The sequence below is a fragment of the Blennius ocellaris genome (genome assembly GCF_963422515.1).
Source record: "Blennius ocellaris genome assembly, chromosome: 16".
Lineage (NCBI taxonomy): Eukaryota > Metazoa > Chordata > Actinopteri > Blenniiformes > Blenniidae > Blennius > Blennius ocellaris.
This window is the reverse complement of record NC_137665.1, coordinates 7,524,672-7,544,510: the sequence shown is the minus strand read 5'-3', so window position 1 is coordinate 7,544,510 and position 19,839 is coordinate 7,524,672. Positions and strand designations below refer to the sequence as shown.

Below are 19,839 nucleotides of genomic sequence, written 5' to 3'. Positions count from 1 at the left end.
TCATATTTAGTGGAAGAGGAAGAGGCCGGGGGAAATATTCTGTCATGAGCCTCAAACTGTTAGTGTGCTGATGAAAATTTATTGTAAACCCTTCTATTTGCATACAAACACCATAAAGTGCACCATTAATATTACACATAATGGCACACTTGATTTTTTTGACTACTAGAAGGTAGAAACAAAAAACTTACTGTTGTGAAAGCTACTGTGATTCCCTGCATTTTGATTTCCTTTGGAAAAACAATAGTAAGCGTTGTTATTTTGATGGCTGTAACAAATCAAAACTATTTTAAAAGGGAAGCACTAAAATATAACGTGTGATCAAATAATTGACTGTGTTCATTGTGCAACTGGCATCACATGGTGGGAGTGGGACGTTTTTTGTATTCAAGAAAAATCCTTTTATGATGATTTCATTGTATTCACCTATGAATAATTCAACACTGATTATTAAACATGTTGTTAAAAACTTTTTTGGGGAGGTTGTAGGCGATGCTAAGCTTCCATGAATATGTTCACAATGACCTCTGAATCTGTGGGATGACTTCTAACTGCCTGCACAAACAGAGAATTCATTATAAGAGTACTTCTCAGATGTCCTGCTGAAGACAACAAGAAAGGGTTAATTTAGTAGTTTGATGGAGTGAAAAACTTCGTCTAAATAATTAATATTTAATATTTATTTTCATGAGAGTACAATTATCTAAACACTGGCTCACCCGTGATGGCTTGTTTAATGCTGGAGTGGACAGGCAGGATGTTTTTGTGTATCAGCTCCATGGGGCCGGGCCGATGGGCGATCTTATCGTTTAAGTTGTCAACAAGGCGAGCTCTCTTCAGCTGAAGCTGCTTGGCCTGAAGTAAAGGCTCTGCTGGGGATTCTGCAAATACACACACAAAGCAATCAGGGAAATCACGAATAATTACCCAGATTGCAACCATCTCACGGATGTGTGCAATGTGCCTTGAGCGCCAAAGACAAGGGGGCACTATTTGATGCTTTACCCTCCAAGATGTGCATCCTGATCAGTTCAGATTTCTCTGGTCGGCTCTTGATTTTCTTCTTGAGGTAGTCTTCTGTCTGGAGAGAGACAGAGGAAGGAAACACAGTCATTCACTTGCAGTCAAGATTGTCACCGTACGTGCTAACTTCTTTTCCCACCACTTAATGGTCTGAAAGCGGCCTGTAATGGAGCTGCCATTCAAAGTGCTCCCTCTCCACAATGAAGAAGACTACTGCATGATATCAGGTGAACAAGGGATGAGCGATAACATTGCTGAGTGTTACGATAACTGTTTGATTTGTGATCAATTAAACCACTGAAGTAGATGATGATAATTTAATTGTGCTTTGAGATTTGTTCTTCAAAGTAACAGCTTTTTTCTTCTGCTCCTTTATGCTTTCGTCTCGTCCACTATCTGCCTTCTACTCAGCCACTCATATCTACCCCTGTGGGTGGGCATCCAGGGCTGTGGTGCTCCATCTCATTGGCCAAACATAAATGCACACAATTTAGCTCAGTTTATTGAATCTTTTGTGATATCTATATTGGACATGTTTGGGGCATGATAGAATTGCAATATATTGTGGGTACAATACGGTATAAACACTTCTTAGTTGCAAGAACTGTCCACTAAGTGCATTCTTCTTTTGTGCACAAGACTCTGATCCTGCATGAACATTCAGGAGTAATAATATACATAATGCCTCCTCAAGAGAAATTTACTAGAACCAGCCAGATCTAAATCTGATGTCTGATGTGAGGTTGGCATACTCACCCGTGCTCGCTCCAAGCTCCGTCTCTGTTCGTGGAAGGCAGCTGAACTTTTCAGTGCTTGAAGAATAAATAGAGCGAAGAGCAGAGATGGAGAGAAAAGACAGGACGTCAACATTGCAGCGTGTCTATTCATGCAACTGGTGAAGGCAAAAGAGCTCCGAACGACTCTTTGCTCTTTCACTCCCTTTAGTGTTAAAATGTTTATTGATAGTGACAATAATTGCTTTTTCTGAGTCTTAGTCTTAGTATTAGTGGAGTACATCCTCAGTCCTCGAGAACAAGCTGATGCTTGTGAGCAGGGTCACCTGAAATGCATAATAGACTAGGCAATGGTCCTGAAAAGAGCTGCCGTGAAAGAGTAGAAATCACAAAGTCAAGGACAAATTGGATTTAAGGGCTTGATCGCAAGGAGCTCATCATCTGTGGAGGGATTTGTATAAACTGTTCAACATCTGCAGTCAGTATCTCTTGGAACTCGGGGCAATTTTTGAGATAACTGCTGTCAGAAACATTTTCAGCTCCCAGTTTTTTCAAAAATTATGCTATTTTTGGCAATTATGGGATTTGTACTGGTAAACACTGAAAATATAAAATAAAGAATCTTAAAAGTGGATTTCTGAAACGTTCAACCCTTTGCAAATACGGTGGTATTTTGTCAAATTTACATTTATCTTGCTTGCCTCATGGAAAAATGCATAATTATGCAAATAGTATATAATGAATTATTATAATCATCAATTATAATTGTGTTAAACCTTCATTATTAAGAATACTAAGGTGAATGGTGTGGGCACATTAGCATTTTGCATCCTGTAATATTTATTCACTTCAAGACATGAAAGTAAATGCCAGTCTATAATGTGTCAGAAACATTAGAAGAATTTGGTAGCTCATCAAAGGTTATGATGAAATATGAGGAGCACCCCAGGCAAAGAAGTCCCAGAGTTCAGTCTGCTGCAGGGAAGTTCATTGACCCAGGAAATCACCAAATAATGACAGCTCAGGTTAAGAGTTCAGAGCTGATGTGCAACGAAAGTCTGCAAAAACAGACACATCTTGACATCCACTCCCTGTGGATCAAACCCACATGAATGTGTTGCTACAGAAAAGATTGGACAAAGTTATATCAATATTATAGTGAGACCAGAGCTGCTTCACACAAGAAACCCAAGAAATTGAGACGCAGATAAAGCAAGCAGATGGTATCGGCATGTGTGGTTTCATACTGCGAAGCACGAAGGAGGAGCTGTGGTGGAGTGTGTGAGGGGTGTTTCTCTGCCAGTTTATTGAGAATTCAGGGCAACACTTCAGCAGTATGGTGACCGAAACATTCAGCCGAGACGCACCATCCCATCTGGTTTGCACTCTGTTCGACCACCCCTTGTTTTTTAACAGGAATCTGACCCAAAGCACATAAGCCCATTTGAAATAGTTTGGGATGAGTCGGACCCCTGAGTGAAGGAAACGTAGCCAGAAATTACCTGGCATTAAAGAGTGCGGGGAAAAAGCTCCAGGGGACGAACTCATGAAGCTCGTAGAAGAAAAGAGATTGCAGTGCTATTCTTCAAAGGCTACTTTGTAGAGACATGGGACACATCTTGCTTTATTTACACTTTATTGTACATGCAGGATGTGCACACTGCTCAAACAGTGTAATTTCTGTGTGTTTTGGATCTTTGCCAGCACACTGGAGGAGAAGAGAGAGGGTGACTAAGCGGATAATGTGTGGCCATGTTGAGCGAGAACAGTGCAAATTATAACCTTTTTTGTTTCCTCTACTCAACTTCCGCACATTTGCCTTGTTTTAATCCTAATCAGACACACAAGCTAACAACATTATTGGATGCAATGAGCATGTATGAGATGCAAAACAAAAGCAAAGGATTATTTTAAATATCACAATGTAATTCTAAATCCGACGCACTACAGCCAACACAGCAGACAATGTGTAGCTATCTCACTGCACTGTACATATACGCACACAATGGTATGACTGGATTAGCAACCCTGGGGCAACACTGCTGGTACCTGCACAAGCCTCAGTTCACGTCACTGAGCACTGTCACACTGCTGGTGCACACTCGCTCTAGTACACCCTGAGGACATGAGCCCTCTTAGACCTTTCACCCTTCCACAAGGGGGGCTATGTGGCCTCCTCGAGGGTGTGTGAACCTGCCTGTCAGTCAATTGCATTGGAAACGAAGGATGGAGAGAGGAAGGAAGGGAGGGAGGGAGGGAGGGATGGATGGATGGGTACAGACTGGGGGGGTTTATGAAAGTGGAAAGCTGGAAATAGAGAGGAAGAAGATGCAGAATCGTAAAACAGATGGAGGGAAGAAGTGGAGAGAAGATAAATGAGGAGAGGCAGCTGGAAGAAAAATGGAACAACAGACCGAGGGGCAAATATAGAGGAGGAAATAGAGAGTGGTAGGAAGGGGTCAGAGAGAAAAGACCCTATTATGTGCATGAGTGGCTTCTCGCCACCATGTTAAAGCTTACCAACATTCCCCATCTTTAAACTTAGCAAACAAAGAGCAGCGTCACTTCCTCTGGCTGTGACTGTCTTTTTTGTTTCAGTCTGCTGCTGACTTGTGTTTTTTTCTTGAGCGTTATCGGCTTGTGTTTATGCTTTCCTGTTTTTCATGGTTGCACAATTCCTTTCTGTTTGTATTTTGTCAGGCCCACTCTGCAAACAGGTCACACGATGAATCAGTGATCATTCCCTTTGCCCTGAGTTGTGAAGGTTATTTATTGTCTAAGTGATCTCTTAATGCAACTGCAACTTTTAGGTGCTCATTGATGATTTGTTAAGAAAATATTGAATTTAATTCATGACTGCAAGGTGATATTTATATAACTGGGCATCTTTCTGTGTGAAGTTTGAATATTTTCCCCACCAGTCCATTGGTTTTCCTTTTATCTTTGTGAACACACTTCGCTCTTGTAGAATATCTGTAAAGCTGAGAATTATTGATCCTGTCAGCTGAGCTTTGTCAGACAGGTTAACAAAAAACGAAAATGTGTTGCTGTTCCTTTAAGATCTAAAGGAACTAACCTGATATCCACGTGCCGGTGAGTGTAAACTGACCCATTTATTTTCTCCCCATCTATTTATAATGTACATGTTTTTCTGAGAAGTATAAAAATAAAATAAATAAAAAAACTTAGCAAGATATCACACATTGTGCTTTTTATATACTGACTGAATCCCCTTTTGCACACCATGGCCTTTAGCAGTCAGTCGTGTGCCCACAGAAACCAATGAGTATGATGACATATTTATTATTATAGTTCATTATTCTAAACTATACAAGTAAAGTAAATGAAGAATTATACCCCAAAAAAGAGAAAAGCATGTTAGAAGTTGAGGAAAATACTGTAGAGAGAAAAATTATTTTAAAACACTGTGTAAGAGAATAAAAATATTTTTTAACGACTGAAATATTATTAGGTTTGATGGGATGAAGAGGGTAAAGTGGAGGGAGGGTTAGTCAGACCTTAACCACGACAGGCCAAGTGCTTTCTACTGATTATACAGTTGAAATCCGACCAAGTCTAATCTGATGAATTTACAAAAGACATTAAGAGAAAGTGATGTTATGATAACTTCTTTGACAGCTAAGTAGATTGAAATGACTAGTGGAACAAAAGCAGAGGGAATGATGGAACGAGAGTGAAACTGAGAACCCTGGATACGCTCTTGGAAAGTGTCGAATAAAAAAAAAAAAGGGAAATATCTGAGTAATTAGAATGAAAGGTCTAATGTGACATTCGGAAAGAAGTTACAGAGATTAGGTTGAAGCAGGAGGAAGAGGATGGACAAAGACATGAAGAGAAGGAGATGAATAATGATGAATAATAAAGAGATTAAAAAAAAATCAAAGAGCTGTGTTGTTCGTCCTCAAACTGCTTCCTGACTCCATCACAGACTGGAGCTGTATATTGATCGTCCTTCATTAATGAGGCCATGGTATGCAGCATTAACGAACCTAAAATATCAAGTGGCTATTAAAACCTTTTTAAATTCTACAAACCAACCCACCATAAGATCCTGTCCCATATACTCACGAGCCTCTTTAATAGGGTTTATAATCCAGTGCCATAAAATATGCGGCAAAGTGGACCTTTACAATGTTCAGTTCTGCTTGAGCTCACCATTGACGCTTTAATTTAACTTTGTGCTCATTTTGGAGGTTATAGTTTGCAGTGTTGTGGAACTGGAGTGCAGCAATAGATCAGTACTTATCAATAGAACTACAGTTTGCCACAATAACTGCCCTGCATTAGATGATAATAATGTTTGACTTTTCATTCAATGACAATCATGGATTTTTGCCTGAATGAGCAAGATATTGCTATTTGACACAACTATTAGCTTCAAGCCAAATCAGTTGTCGGTCATGTTCTATACATGCTTTATCCGAGTTAGGGTTATCATTTAAGTAGCATCTAACAAATACAAGCTGATTATAAGTTTTTGGGCCAAAAACAATCATTAACATGTTGAATTTAACCCTGCTGGGGTTTAACAAAACAAAAAGTATGCCTGTGTAACAAAATTGGTATCACATCCAAACACATGGAAGCTGATTTACTAATTGGGGAGGATTACATCTGAGAGACGATCCATTTAGCACTTTTGCCCTGATGATTATCTAAAATCTAGCCTTCTACGAGAAAATATGAGGAGGAATATATGCTAATAAATTCATTTATCACATGCAATCTGATCAAACATGTTGAAACACACTTGTGTTGTTCATGATTGCATTGGTATTTAGCACATCAAGCTGGCTCCCCTTATAGTAAGATGGCCGCTATTATTGTGCTGCAAGGTCCCCATCAGTTTTTATCTAAAGAGATTTTATTTGACATTTTTTAATATAATTTGTAATATATTTTGTTGTTTTTCCAACAGCCCAGACATTGTGATAGATCATCTCTTTTTCTTCCTTCACCAGCACCTCAAACTCTGTGTTATTAAATTGAACAAAAAGCTCAAACACTATCAGTATAATGATGCAATTTTTCATTTGGAATATCAGTAAATGAGGCTTTGGTCGCTGAAGTGTTTCTGACTCTGCACTAGTCCATTAAAAAACAGCAGGTTCTTGTTAGCAGCAGTTTTTAGGGTGCATGAAGGATTTCCTTTAAGCAGTATTCATATCTCTGTGCAAAAGCTCGAAAGCAATATACTGTAATTCAGCACAAGGTCAACGCAAGCGTCTAATGAAGCGGCAAGCGCTTGGTTAATGGGCTAATTGTATGAAACCATGTGAACAGAACATGCTGATTATCATTGGTTTCGACAAAGAGGCAGGGCAGAAACAATTCAAGTCAAGACAGATATGAACAGTGGAAATTCTTAAGTCCTCTGGCTACAGCCTCTCTCAGACATATGAACTACATGCTCAGCACACTAATAATGAGAAGCTCAACAATACCATAGTTCTCCTTGTTGTTTACACAGGTAACATTTATTGTGCATCATTTCTTTTCAGAGTAGCTCCTTAGGTTTTACGGGCCCGGGTGCTTATTATTAATGCTGTCTGCTTCATAAAGATAAGACCTGGCTATTTTATTATAGAATATGAAAACCATGAAGAGATACAATGTGTTTATGGATTTCTTATGCAGAATATCCGTCTTTGTGACAGTGAATTGACTGTATTAAAACGAAGCCCACGTTATCGGTTTTCAGCCTGCTGAATCAAGCATTGACCACATGAATAGATAGCGATACAAAATACTTGCAGAGAAGCACAAAACACTTCCTGTGTGACTCTGTGAGAAAATGTGAGAATGAATGGGTTCTGATAATGCATTCTGAAACCAGCAGTCAGAAGCAAAGTATGAAACGCAAACTTTGTCATTATAAACTTTGGTACTGTGCTAAAGTGAGTCACCCAACACATAAAAAGTGTCATTATGAGCTTCAATTTGCAGCTCATGTATTTTTTCATCATATGGAGAAGTTTATGCAGAACTTGTAATACACAGGTGAGCATGTGCAAAACCGTCTTAAAATGAAACTTTAGTTGAGACATGTATTAAATGAGTTAAAAGAGGAATAAAGCCAAAAGCATAATAAGCAGCTCTTACCCTTTGGTTAGTGAGACCATCAATACACTGAGTTTGATTTTAGACAGGGAGAAATCTCTCAATCCAGTATGAACTCATTACCGGTTGTTCACCGCGGCAGTTGAAGCGTGACCTTGATTCAACATTACTTGTCGACTGAAACTTCCGTCTCTCTCGGGTGACGCTACTAACATAAGCCAAATCACTTCAGAAGCTGTTGTGGTTTCACAAGGCTTCGTTCCAAGTACCACGACAGATTCTCACAGCGCCGGCTGAATGAGAAACCTCCATCTGACGAAACGGACACGCGACACTCAACTCAAGCTTAAATGCCAAAACCGACTGCAGCAGTTACAACTAATGTCGTCAATGGAGTTAATGATCAAAACATGAACTCTTCTTGTTTTGCTGTGTACTTTGTTTCATTTATAGTCATTTGTGCCGTGAATCTAATTGTATTTGTTCGATTCTAAATTATTTATGATTTTGTATTTTATGGATTGTTGTGTTGCTTTGATGTCAAGGTTTTAATGCTTTTGTCTTCACCATCTTTTCCAATAAAATTAATTTTCTACATAGCTCAGAATGGTTTAGGTCCAGTACAAAAGTCTGATCTTCTGTTATGTTATGAACCATTCAGCTCATTTGCAATTATTTATTATAGTTTTTTGTATATTTCATGTTTGAAGATGCAATACATGTTGAATTGCCTTATTATTGAAATGTGCTCTACAAATAAAATTGATGTACTGTAGTGAGTGAGCATTAGTCTCTAAGTTTGATTTATATTTTTGTGTGTGTAGAACAACAGCATTTTTTGTACAGGATGTACAAATCTGCGTGTTTGCAAGCCATCTAACTACACTGCCCAAGGCTGTAGGACAGAAGGGGCACCATTCAAAAGACAAAACTGTTCCATAATTACTACTGGCAACTGTGCCTTGGGATGTAGAGAAAAGCTGGAAACACTTTTCTTGAGCTTGTATCATTTGAAAATAATATGCTGGGCACATTTCACCTCATTTAATATGGTTGGATATGTTTCATTATGCCTAAGCTGTGTGTAAGTAAGAGTCATGGCAATTACTGTATGGCTGCCACAGAATGTTTGAGTCAGTTTTTTACGATTGGATCAGTCCTAACACGTGGTTTGAATAGTCTGCATTAGTTGCACGTTAGTGAACATATGGTGCACTTACGTGGCATGATCCCCTGGTTCGCCAGCTCCTCTCTGGATCTCCTCTGCTGCAACTTCAGCTGGAGAACTGAACGACACATGCAAGAAAACAAAGGCAGGAAAGTCAGTGGGTGCAGAATAAGTGGAGCTCTTCACTTCGCAGGCTTTGCATTATCTCGACCTCAATCAGAAAACCAGAAAGTACTCAAATTTAGGTGCATGTTTCAAAATATCTACAAAAGAAGGATATGAAATGTTTGTTTGTCACAATCTTGTACAGTTAAATCTAGCTATGGATTTGAATCTGCTCTGTTAACTGCTAATGAAGGATTTTCTGTGAGAAGACAGAAAAGTTGTGTCACTTGATACATACCGAGAAGTCAATCACATGCATACAGACACACAAACTCGCAGTTTCCTGTTTCGCATTTTTTTCATAAAGAGGCAGCACATGAACCTCAGTTTCCCATTACAGAGTGTCAAATGTTTAAAAAATGTTTAAATAATGAATTTGTCAAATACAAATCACTTAATCATCCCACAACTGTAAAGTTACAGTATATACCTTGTACTGACCCACCGACGTGTTTTTTTTGTTTGTTTTTTGTTTTTTTTGAAAACCTGTCAGCGAAATCTATTTGATGACTGAAACCTTGGAGATGATGTGCACATCGGTAGTTTCATCTACATCATGAATTTAGCACTGAAGTGCAATAAAAAGAAGCATCTGGAAACATTCGGGGGAGCGAGGTCGTTTTCACACACCCTGACCATCTGCACTTATGATAGTAACTCACAATTCAGCTTTTTGGAATCGAGGCTGCGGTGGACAGTGGACGATAAGCTTTGTCTAGCAGTAACAACATAAAAACTAACCGGATGACCTTGCTGTACAGTTAAATATTTGTGTTTTTAACTGGTAACATTCAGTTCCCAATTTTCTCAAGATGCACCATTAAGTGTGTAATTCTGTATTTTTGCTGTTAATGCTAGAAAAAGAAGAAGAAAAAGGAGCCCCAAAGCTCATTGATGGGTCATTATGTCTGATCAGTGATGTGAAAGGACAAATCCATAAAGTCATAATTTACTGCTGTACCCTCCGGGCTGAAGTCGATCGCCTCAGTGACATTCAAACTCCAGTTCATCTTTCCTCCAAGTGTTTCTTTACCGTGGGGGGTGGGGGTGATACCTGATCAGCGGCCAAGTAATGAACGCTCACGGAATAAACCAATCAAACTGCACTTAAATTAAGGTTCCCAGAATAAATAGGTTATAAACTGATTACGAAAACAGCAAGTCAGCATTTTTGAAATGCTTTCAAAGTACAAAATTTAATTAGATGCTATAAAAAAAATATTATAATAATAATAATAACTGGAGCAATTTAGTTAAATGTCTGCTGTCAGTATTTATTTCGATCATCGATCCATTGATATGAGGAACCACCTCTGCATCATAAGCAGCTCAGAAGGCTTTCATCAACTATATAGACAGATACTTCATTGATCGTTGTGGAAATTTGAGTCAATCCCACCTGACTGTGGGTGAAGGGTGTGAAATGCATTCTGGACAGGTTTCCAGTCTATCACAGGACAAACTGAGTTGAAGTCATGGGGCAATTTAGACTCGACCACAAATATTTTGAGTTTTGAGATAGTGGCAGTAAATCCAAAGGACCCGGAGATAAACACACAAACACACGCACACACACACACACACACACACACACACACACACACACACACACACACACACACACACACACACACACACACACACACACACACACACACACACACACACACACAGTAATGTAACAATGTAAATAAATAAATCAACATGTTGTCAATTGTCGGATGTCAGCCACTCTTACGAAAGACAACAAAAAGGTACCAACATACAAATGACAAGGAAGAAATAGAGAATAGAAATAATCATACTAACACAGAAAATCCCATTAAATTGTGACTCTGTGCTTGAAATCTGTGGTGTTGTAGACTACAGTGAGACTGGCTCTCGGACAGCTGATGTCACAGCGGTGCGAATGACAGCCGACAGTAGTTTTCTGATCAGTGTCGGAACAAAGTGTGTCAGACGACACTGACGCACTTCACGTGTATCATCTACGCCTCTCACCAACAAATAGAAATGCAGACGGTTTTAACGCAGCACCCAACACGAAACTGGTACTTATCTTCACAATGGGCCTGGTTTGCAAAAAGGTTACATATATAAAAATAGGCAAAAACTTAAATTTATGTTCTCACACACACACACACACACACACATGCAGCAGCAGTGGAAGCCGCTCCCTTCAATTACTCCAGAGCCATTTCCAATGAATCGTTTTGGTATGAATAGGGCCTAATTCATGCATAACACTCATTTGAATACCCCTGTTTGCTTGTGGTGTCCCTCGAGGTATTACTCTCCGTTGAACAAAATGAGGAAAAGTAAAATTAGGCGCCATGTATCATCCAGCTCCTGCAATAGCCGCAACACTGTGACTTTGTATTGTCCTTGATGTTTCGACACATCACGCAGCCAGCATCGCCATACACACACCATGAAAATACTCATTGTGCAATGAAACATGTTGTTCTTACCACATTTATGTAATCACATTAAAAAAGAAGAACACAAGAGACTGTGGGGGAAAAACAGACTCCCTCGTGATGCCTTTGATGGCCTGCCCACTGTAGCTATCAGAGGGTGGCGTCTCTTGGACTGATGACCACTGACAATGGTCATTCATTTCGATGAAAAATAGTTGCATATAAATCCTTATTTTCATACTAACAGGTCAGTTACTTTTACAGTAGATTAGGAGCATGTCAGATAGCTGAAATCACAAGGTTTTGTCATGATGTAACAAGTACTGTCAAGCTAAACAAACGCCGCCTTCTTTCCACTCTGACCCACCTCCACACAGTTCAACATTATTCTCCATCAACCAAAACACGCTCATCTTCTTTTGACATGGTTTCCCTTGTGTCAGCACTATCCTTTATTTATTCCTCTTTTTCATGCCGCTATTATAAAGCAACCAAAGGAAAAGCTTATACCTTTTCACGTGTTTGCCTCCTTTTATTATTAGCTCAAGCATACATGGAGGCTACAATCTGTTATCATACTTTAAAGGTTTTGCTTTCCCTGTACTGCAGTAGACGTGTACAGGTGCGCACGCCTTGCCTTATTTTCTATTTTCTGCATTGAAAAATAATAATAGCAGCCTCTACCACTGTGGCCTATCACGAGCAGAATCCACAGACACTTTCTGCGTGTGTCCCACAGTCGCCCCGAGATAAAAACATTCGTATTCCTTTGATTTCTGTGTCGGGGATGTGGATGATGCAGGATGGTGCAGTTTCTCCTCCCGGCAGCAGAAAAGATTTAACTGGCTCCTGCTGGGAGACTAAGAAAACAAACACTAACACAGATACTAATTACAATAGCGCATAATATTTTTCAACACTTGTGTGGGTACATAAAGAGATGCACGCACATGTTGTACACACACACACACACACACTTGTTTTCGAGGCAGATGATTTGTGCCCACAGATGACAGGAAAATGAGGCAATGTGCTGATACAGAATCTATTCTCGGAAAGAGCTCATTGCTGAAATGCCACTGCAATAACAGCAAGTGTTCTTTTATTCAACAACATTTTATCCAAAATAAGAGCAATTATGAAAAGGATCTTGTAAGATATGGGCCATTTGGCCAACATGTGGAAATGTTTCAGTTTCAATTCCAAGGATGGTACTTGAAGCCCCCTTGTCACCTTGTTTATGTGTCGTAGTGATCCAGACAACAAAGTTGCTTTCAGCGGTGTGTGAGCACCTCGCATGGCAGCCATTTCTAAAGGTGAGGGTATGTGTAATGTGTGAGCCAACAGGTGAAGTGGCTGAATGCACTATTGAGGTCCAGCTGAAATGCAGGTTTGTGATCAAATAATACACTGCAACTTTATGATATTGTTTCTTTTTTAGCGACACTTACAGGAAAATAAGGCAGTAATGTTTTGGGGTTGGTTGTATGTCCTCTGGTAGACTCAGTTGGATTCCAACTAATCGCGTGAGTAGCGGTTTGATCACTGGTTCTGTCGGTACATATCTCGCTATAGGAAACAAACTGAACCCTAGCTTGCTCCAAATGGTGTCCAAACAAATGCAAGAGCACAGTGGGTGTCAGGCAGGTAGTAATAGAAGACGGGCCCTACAATTTACACAGGATCACCAAAACTTGACAATCGATGGTTAAAATAATGTTTTCTGGTGAAATCAGAATTAGTTTCTGCTTTTGACTGGATTAAAAAAAATGTCAAAAATAGCATTTAATAAATTGTACCTTCATGAAGTATTCCTCCACAAACAATATTTCAGGCTGTGATTGTGTGAAAGATATTTACCAAAGAACTTTGGTGCCGACTGAGTGTTGTTTAAATGGCACAGACTTTCTGCCTATTGCTGATGAACATGTCCATCTCTTCATGACTACTCTTCAGAATAACACAATTTTCACAAAAGGTTTAAACTTGCTACTTCAATATCACTATGAGTTTCCTGGACTCAAATGGGCTCCTTCAGATCTGAATCCAATTCACCAGTCAGGGTTCAGGAACAAGTCTGAAGGGCCTGAGGCTTTGTTTGCCCTGAGGCTGCACATTGAACATCTCAATGAAGACTCTTACAAGACACTTGTAAAGCAGAACTACCTAATCAGCCATTACTGGTATTTCAAATGCTTTAATTTTACAGTATAACTGAGAGATGAGATGTTTTCTATCAAACAGTAGTTTTTTTTTCTGATATTTGTCAGATTTCATGTATCAATTCTCGGACAGAGAACTAAGCCTCGCAAAGAGCAACCCTCAAACACTCATTGAAACTCAGTCCCCTTTCCTCAGAATTTGCCAGGCACTTCTTTCCAGAGTCCTTTTCATACTGTAATGTTGTTTACTGTACTTTGAGCTCTCTCTTTCCTCCATGAACGCATGATCCTCCTGTCTCCCCTCCCCTCTGACTATTTCTCCCCCTCTCAGTTTTCTATTTGTATCCATGCCGTAACCTCTTGGAACCCAATCTCCCCCAACCCCACCAAGCCGTTGAATTAAGAGGAACATTACTGTAAACTGCCAACACCACACACAGTCGCACACACATGCAAAGACAGAAATGACTGTTTTAATGGGATTTATCTCCCAGTATATTGTAGAAGAGAGAAAGAAAGAAGCAGATCAGTATATCCTCTTGACTATAACTACACAGTTTCTTATATTTTCCCACAAATTGTAATAAGTTGTTGTATGAAAGCATACCTTTTGCAGAAAATAATCTTATTTTTCAGAGCTTGGCTATGTGTATGCAGACTGGATTTTTTTTTCTTTTTCTGCAGGCCTCAAGAGTTTGTACTCTCCTAAATCAGTCCAACTCCAGCTCCTTCAGTTTAAGGCCCATGCCGCTACGGTCAACAGGTTGCTGAGTTCATGGACTCACAGCCGAGTACGCTGTGCCCAGGCTGGCTGAGACCCAACTGTAATACGGCCACTTGTAGAGTATTTGATCCACTTAACACTTCAAGTCCAGAAAATAAACCAGGGCGATAGTTTGAGGAAGAGCTGCACATTTAAAACAGCTGATGTACTTTTCAGCAGGTTTACCACATTGCTTCATTAAAAAAAAAAAACACTTGCAATCAAAGCATTAAATCAATTAGCTATGTATATTTTAAAACCGTCACATAATGTGTGAAGCATGACACACAACAGGCAGCCCACCTTGTCTGAGACTCTGACAGGCCTGACGCTCTAATTCAAACCGTATAGCTCGCTCGTCCATGTTGCCGCCGATTGGCTGTGGCCTGAAGTGGGCAGGGTTAATGCGGACACATGGCAGGTGCTCCAGCATGGCGAGGACAATCAAACGAGAAAGTTATTCAGAGTCGACCAGGAAAGAATAAATGCACAGAGAAAAAGCTTGACTTGTTGCGGAGTCGTCCCGGATTGTTCTGTCCTCACAAAAGTGTACATCCATGAAAGAGGACACCAACATTCCATGCAGAAAAAAAAAAAATATGTTTTTGTTATGAAAATAAAGGGCACTCCATCTCCATTAAAAAAATGAATTAAAGCAAGAGGAAGTCATCTGCCGGACTTCATGAAGATGATCATAAGCAAATAGTCATCTCAACAGTAGTCTAATAAACGATGAACACGGCTTTACTGGAGCTTCTCCTGTTCTACTTCTTGCTTCAGGACTGAGGAGGAGGTGTGTGTTAGTGTGTCTGCGATTGAGCAGTCTGTCGCAGCTGTTGCTGTCCTCAGTCGCTCAGCCGCTGACGGACACAAACAGGCGCACATGAACACACACACATGCACATTCTGCGGAGCAAATTCTTCGCACTTAGCACTTCTGATCTGGGTCTCAGTAAAACGCACCTGTGTGATCACCTTCGTCCACCCATGCCGCTCTGGCCTGAAATAATCACACGCGTACAACAAAATGCCTGCTTTCGCTCTGCACACCTGCTGTCGTTTTCTGTTTCCTGGCTGTTATTTGACATGTTCTATTTTTCCACACGTTGATGTGATCTATGGTCTTTTCTCTTATTTCAACTGTCTTTTGATTTTCTTGTATTTATATATTTGTATTATCTTATATCCTTTGTAATATATGTTATTATATTCATATATTCCTTGTTGCCCATATTGTACTATCTTAAGCCTCCTTCTCATGACGTCACATTCTCACCCAGACGTATCGGGGAAGCTTTTTCATAGTAACAAGTACTCTGTCCAGTATCGGACCCGATACTCAACACTGGTATTGGTATCAGTGCATCCATATTGTAAACCTTTGCGGAGGGCTGGAGCCAATCTGAGTTGACTGTGAGTGAATGCAGGGTACACCCTGGACACACACAGTCACACCTATGGGCTATTTTAGAATCAACAATTACTCTCAAATACATCAGTAGGACACGAAACAAAAAGCCCACCGAGCCAAGAATTTAACTAATCTTGTTGTGAGTTGGGGGATTGTCATGTGGCTGCAAAGCTCAACGTATACCTGCAAATGTAATTGGATTCCCGCAAAGCATATATACCTGCATGCAGGTTTGTTTGTTTTTTGCTTTTTGCTCCTCTTTCCTTCATCACTTCAGTCTCCTCCTTTTGCCTGCACAGCGGTTTAAAACGGCTGTTCCCCTCCCCTGACAGTTTCAGTCATCTCCATTATTAACATGCTGTCCATAGTGACATCGCATAATGTAACATGACGCTAAAAGTTGAGAGAGGACCGTTTCAAGGTGACAAAAAAGAAGAAAAAATATATGCAGCCCTTTTTCTCATCTGTCAGTCAGCATTACAGGTAACCAGTGGTGCTTGTCATGTTTGCATTATGATCATGACAAACCCTGAAGCGTCAGCAGCAATGCTTCAATGATCAAAGAACAGAGAAAAGGCTTGTACCAAAACCATGCTGCTGTAGCTCATTTCGGTAAAACTGCACTTCTATTCCTGAAAACAGCCAGGAATCTGTGTGATATCCAACAGACGATACATCTGTATGCAGGTTCTTGTTAGAGAAGGTTTTAATATGCAAGAGGTGCTGTCTCCAGGCTAAAAACGCCTCAGTCTGGCAGTAGAGAGGAAAGCGAATCAGGTCTCTGATCCACTATTCCTTCAGATAAGGCCCCCACTGCAATGCTTGAAGGGATAATCTTGCTCTGCTGCACGTGTTTGTGCACAGGTGTGTGTGTGTGTGTGTGTGTGTGTGAACCATTGTTTGTGTTCACATGTATCTGTGTATATCTGCACAATACACCCAAAAGCAGGAGTGAAATCATATCTGAAAATGTATCTACACATATTTGTTTGTGTTAATCTGTCAGGCACTGATAATGTGTGTGTCCTTATGAGCCATAAATGCTTGGATGAAATCCATCAGAGTGGACTGCAAACCTGTTTCTCTCCCACACACAGAGTTTGGTCTTGCTGTTTCAGTGGAGGCTGATGTTAATCTGTGTATTGTTAAACAAACACAGATCTCACATGGATGACATTTCTTAAGAAATCCAAACTATGCGACAGTCAAGGTCATCGTTTTAACCCTTGATTGCCATCGTCTGGATGATGACAGCAGCTTTAATACAGGTAGATATAAAGAGAAGTCTTTACTAACCCAAATAACAAGTTTCGAACAAAATCCCTTGGTGTCCACATCCACGTATCCAAGATATAATCGGAGATCTGTTGGATTTATGGAAATTATAAGAAGCGAACATTAAAGGTGATGTGTTGGGTCACTTTATAGTTTTGTTTTTTGTTTTGTTTTTTACATCACTTTTAGTGACTATAGATGAGATCTATTCCTGTTTATCACATAAATTACACCACTGCATTGCAGTTTTATTTCCTTTGCGAGTGACTCTATACACCATCTTGTGGCTAAACTTATATTGCAACACAAAGCTGGCGGGAAAATTGGAAACCTTGTGGACTTTAGTTGGTATACCAGCAAAACATCCCCAAATTGTCTTTGTGATGACATTTTGATATTTGTTGTCTAATCTTACTTATATCTGAGTTATGTGCTATTAAATATTGTACCTTTAAAGCTCAAAAGTGGAGCATTTCATTCCCAGTGTCAAAAAACCGTGCAAGTAAACAGCATTCCATTCATATATATATTCCTCAGGGGTTTAGAAACACACACTCACAACTGCTGGGGCAAATAAATGTGTCTTTAGTTGCTGGATGCTCTGCTATTTTTACCAGTTAATTGTGTCTCCCTGACAATTCCACACAGAGCAGGTAAACAGGGTTTTGGAGCCTTTTTGTTTGAAAACATCTGCCTGCTGGAGCTGAAAACAACACCAGAAGCACTGAGGGTGAACCGATACAGTAATTGGTAATGTAATATTCACATAATGAGGTGAAGCTTAAAATAACACTTGGCAAAGACAAAAGAATCTATACTGTGAGGAAATAAGTCATCATATGTTCGTTACAAGTCATAGGTTTGTTTTGGCTTTCATAGTATCTTTAGTAAAATCAATAATACTCAGTGTGTGCATTTAATTGTTGATTTATTGTTGACTCTGCTGTAGATAAAAGTTAAAAGTCGAGAAATCTTACAACTGTACTTGGCAAAAACGTGTGTTAATGAAAATAGATTGGCACTTCATGCAAAGCACGTGCAAACATGAAAAATCCGTTTCAGATTTTTACTCGATCTCCATAGCTTTACAGTGCAGATATGTGTTGATTCATGTCTCACTGTCATCCCTCAGAGGGTTGACCACAGGTCTATTTAGAGGATTCTCAGTTGCGTCACTGAAGAGAAATTAAGAGACGTGGGGTCAGAAAGGCACTTCAAAGAGCAGCTGCTGTAAACCAGTGCGTCATCGTTCCTGTTCATTAAAACTAGACTCTGTAATTCAGAGAAAGCCTCACCGAGCTTCTTCTCTCAAATAAAGCTCACAGACTACAGTGCTGCCGATAGTTCTATAATGCAATGATACTCTTTCTTTTTTTGACTATCTTGATTTCTTATTAAACCACTGAACCAATCTAAAATATATATATTTTTAACACTGATGGGTCATAAAATCCAGGAAAGTGAATGATTAAAAATACTTTCATTAAAAAAAACCTAACAAATAAATATTTACAAATGCCCCAAAATGCCTGTTATTTTGTGTTATTTCTACCATGGCATCACTTATGCTCTGCAGCTAAAGCTGTAAACAAGTCCCAATCTAACACGAGCAGATGCATCAGCGTCCTCTGCTGGCGTTACTGTCGTACTACTATTCACTCTTCCCTCCTGCCGACTGAGCAATAATTATTTTAATTAGCTACTGACTCACTGATATCCAATTCTATCTGCATTTATCTCCCTTCTGGCCACTAATGAATAATTCAGGCCACAATAAAAACATCGTTATTACCTATTGATCTGCATGTCAGTCAAAGTGACGTCTGTATGAAAACCAGAAGACAGAATGAGTTTGGGCCATCTCAGCATTCTTGCAGAATATTGAAAATAAGAGGATGTTATTTTGACATCTTGAGCAGATACATTCAGATTTGAGATTTCTGCTGCGGACATTCAAAATATACTGGATTGTGCTCATTTTTTAATGTTGACACCAAGCAGTTGTGAGCACAGGTGGTGCATCGTGTACTGAGCCTGTAACTAAGCCTCGAAAATCGATAGTATTATACACTTGTCTGAGTTTGGTATGCATATAGATTTCTTCTTGACATTCATGTGGGTTTTCATACCATCTTAATTTCTCTGTGATTTTTAGGCCTCGATAATATCTGCTCCCCTCCTGCTTAAGCAGTTTACCCCTTTTCTTCCGTCAGTGGCCCTCGCACCGCCACCACTTTCTCCCCCACCCAACCTTTCCTCTGATATTACATCTCTGTTTCCTCTTAACTTCTCTCCTCTCTGCCACAGGTTTAAATAGCAGAGCCAGCTGGCCGCTATATCCAGAACTTCTTTATCCGTGCACACCAGGCTTAGGTTGCACATGCATACTGCCACACACACACACAGGTTATTCGTGGCTGATTGATGAGATCTGGAGTGCATCATAATTCGATTTAAGCCCATCAGATGGTATCTCCCTTATTTAAACCAGACACTGTGGATTCAAAGGCATTCTAATATCGAGGAGAAATGGTGGTTGTAATACTAAACATCGCCACATGGTGGAGCTATATACTATTTTCAAAAACATAGACTTCAATTGTGTAATCAAGTCCAGCAGCTGCTTTTCTTTCCCAC

The 19,839-nt window shown here is 39.8% G+C and overlaps 1 protein-coding gene across 1 annotated transcript in view; it reads right to left on the bottom strand.

Moving 5' to 3' along the window:
• LOC308141788 (myocardin-related transcription factor A-like) overlaps positions 1-15,295 on the bottom strand; it is a 28,259-nt gene extending 12,964 nt beyond the window's left edge. Inside the window, exons 1-5 of the mRNA XM_080512008.1 lie at positions 14,820-15,295; positions 9,059-9,124; positions 1,780-1,835; positions 1,006-1,081; positions 720-881 (exon numbers count right to left, since the gene is read on the bottom strand). Coding sequence (XP_080368134.1) covers positions 720-881; positions 1,006-1,081; positions 1,780-1,835; positions 9,059-9,124; positions 14,820-14,949 — 490 coding nt within the window. The 5' untranslated portion in view covers positions 14,950-15,295. The remainder of the gene's footprint in view (positions 1-719; positions 882-1,005; positions 1,082-1,779; positions 1,836-9,058; positions 9,125-14,819) is intronic.
• Positions 15,296-19,839: the final 4,544 nt, after the last annotated feature.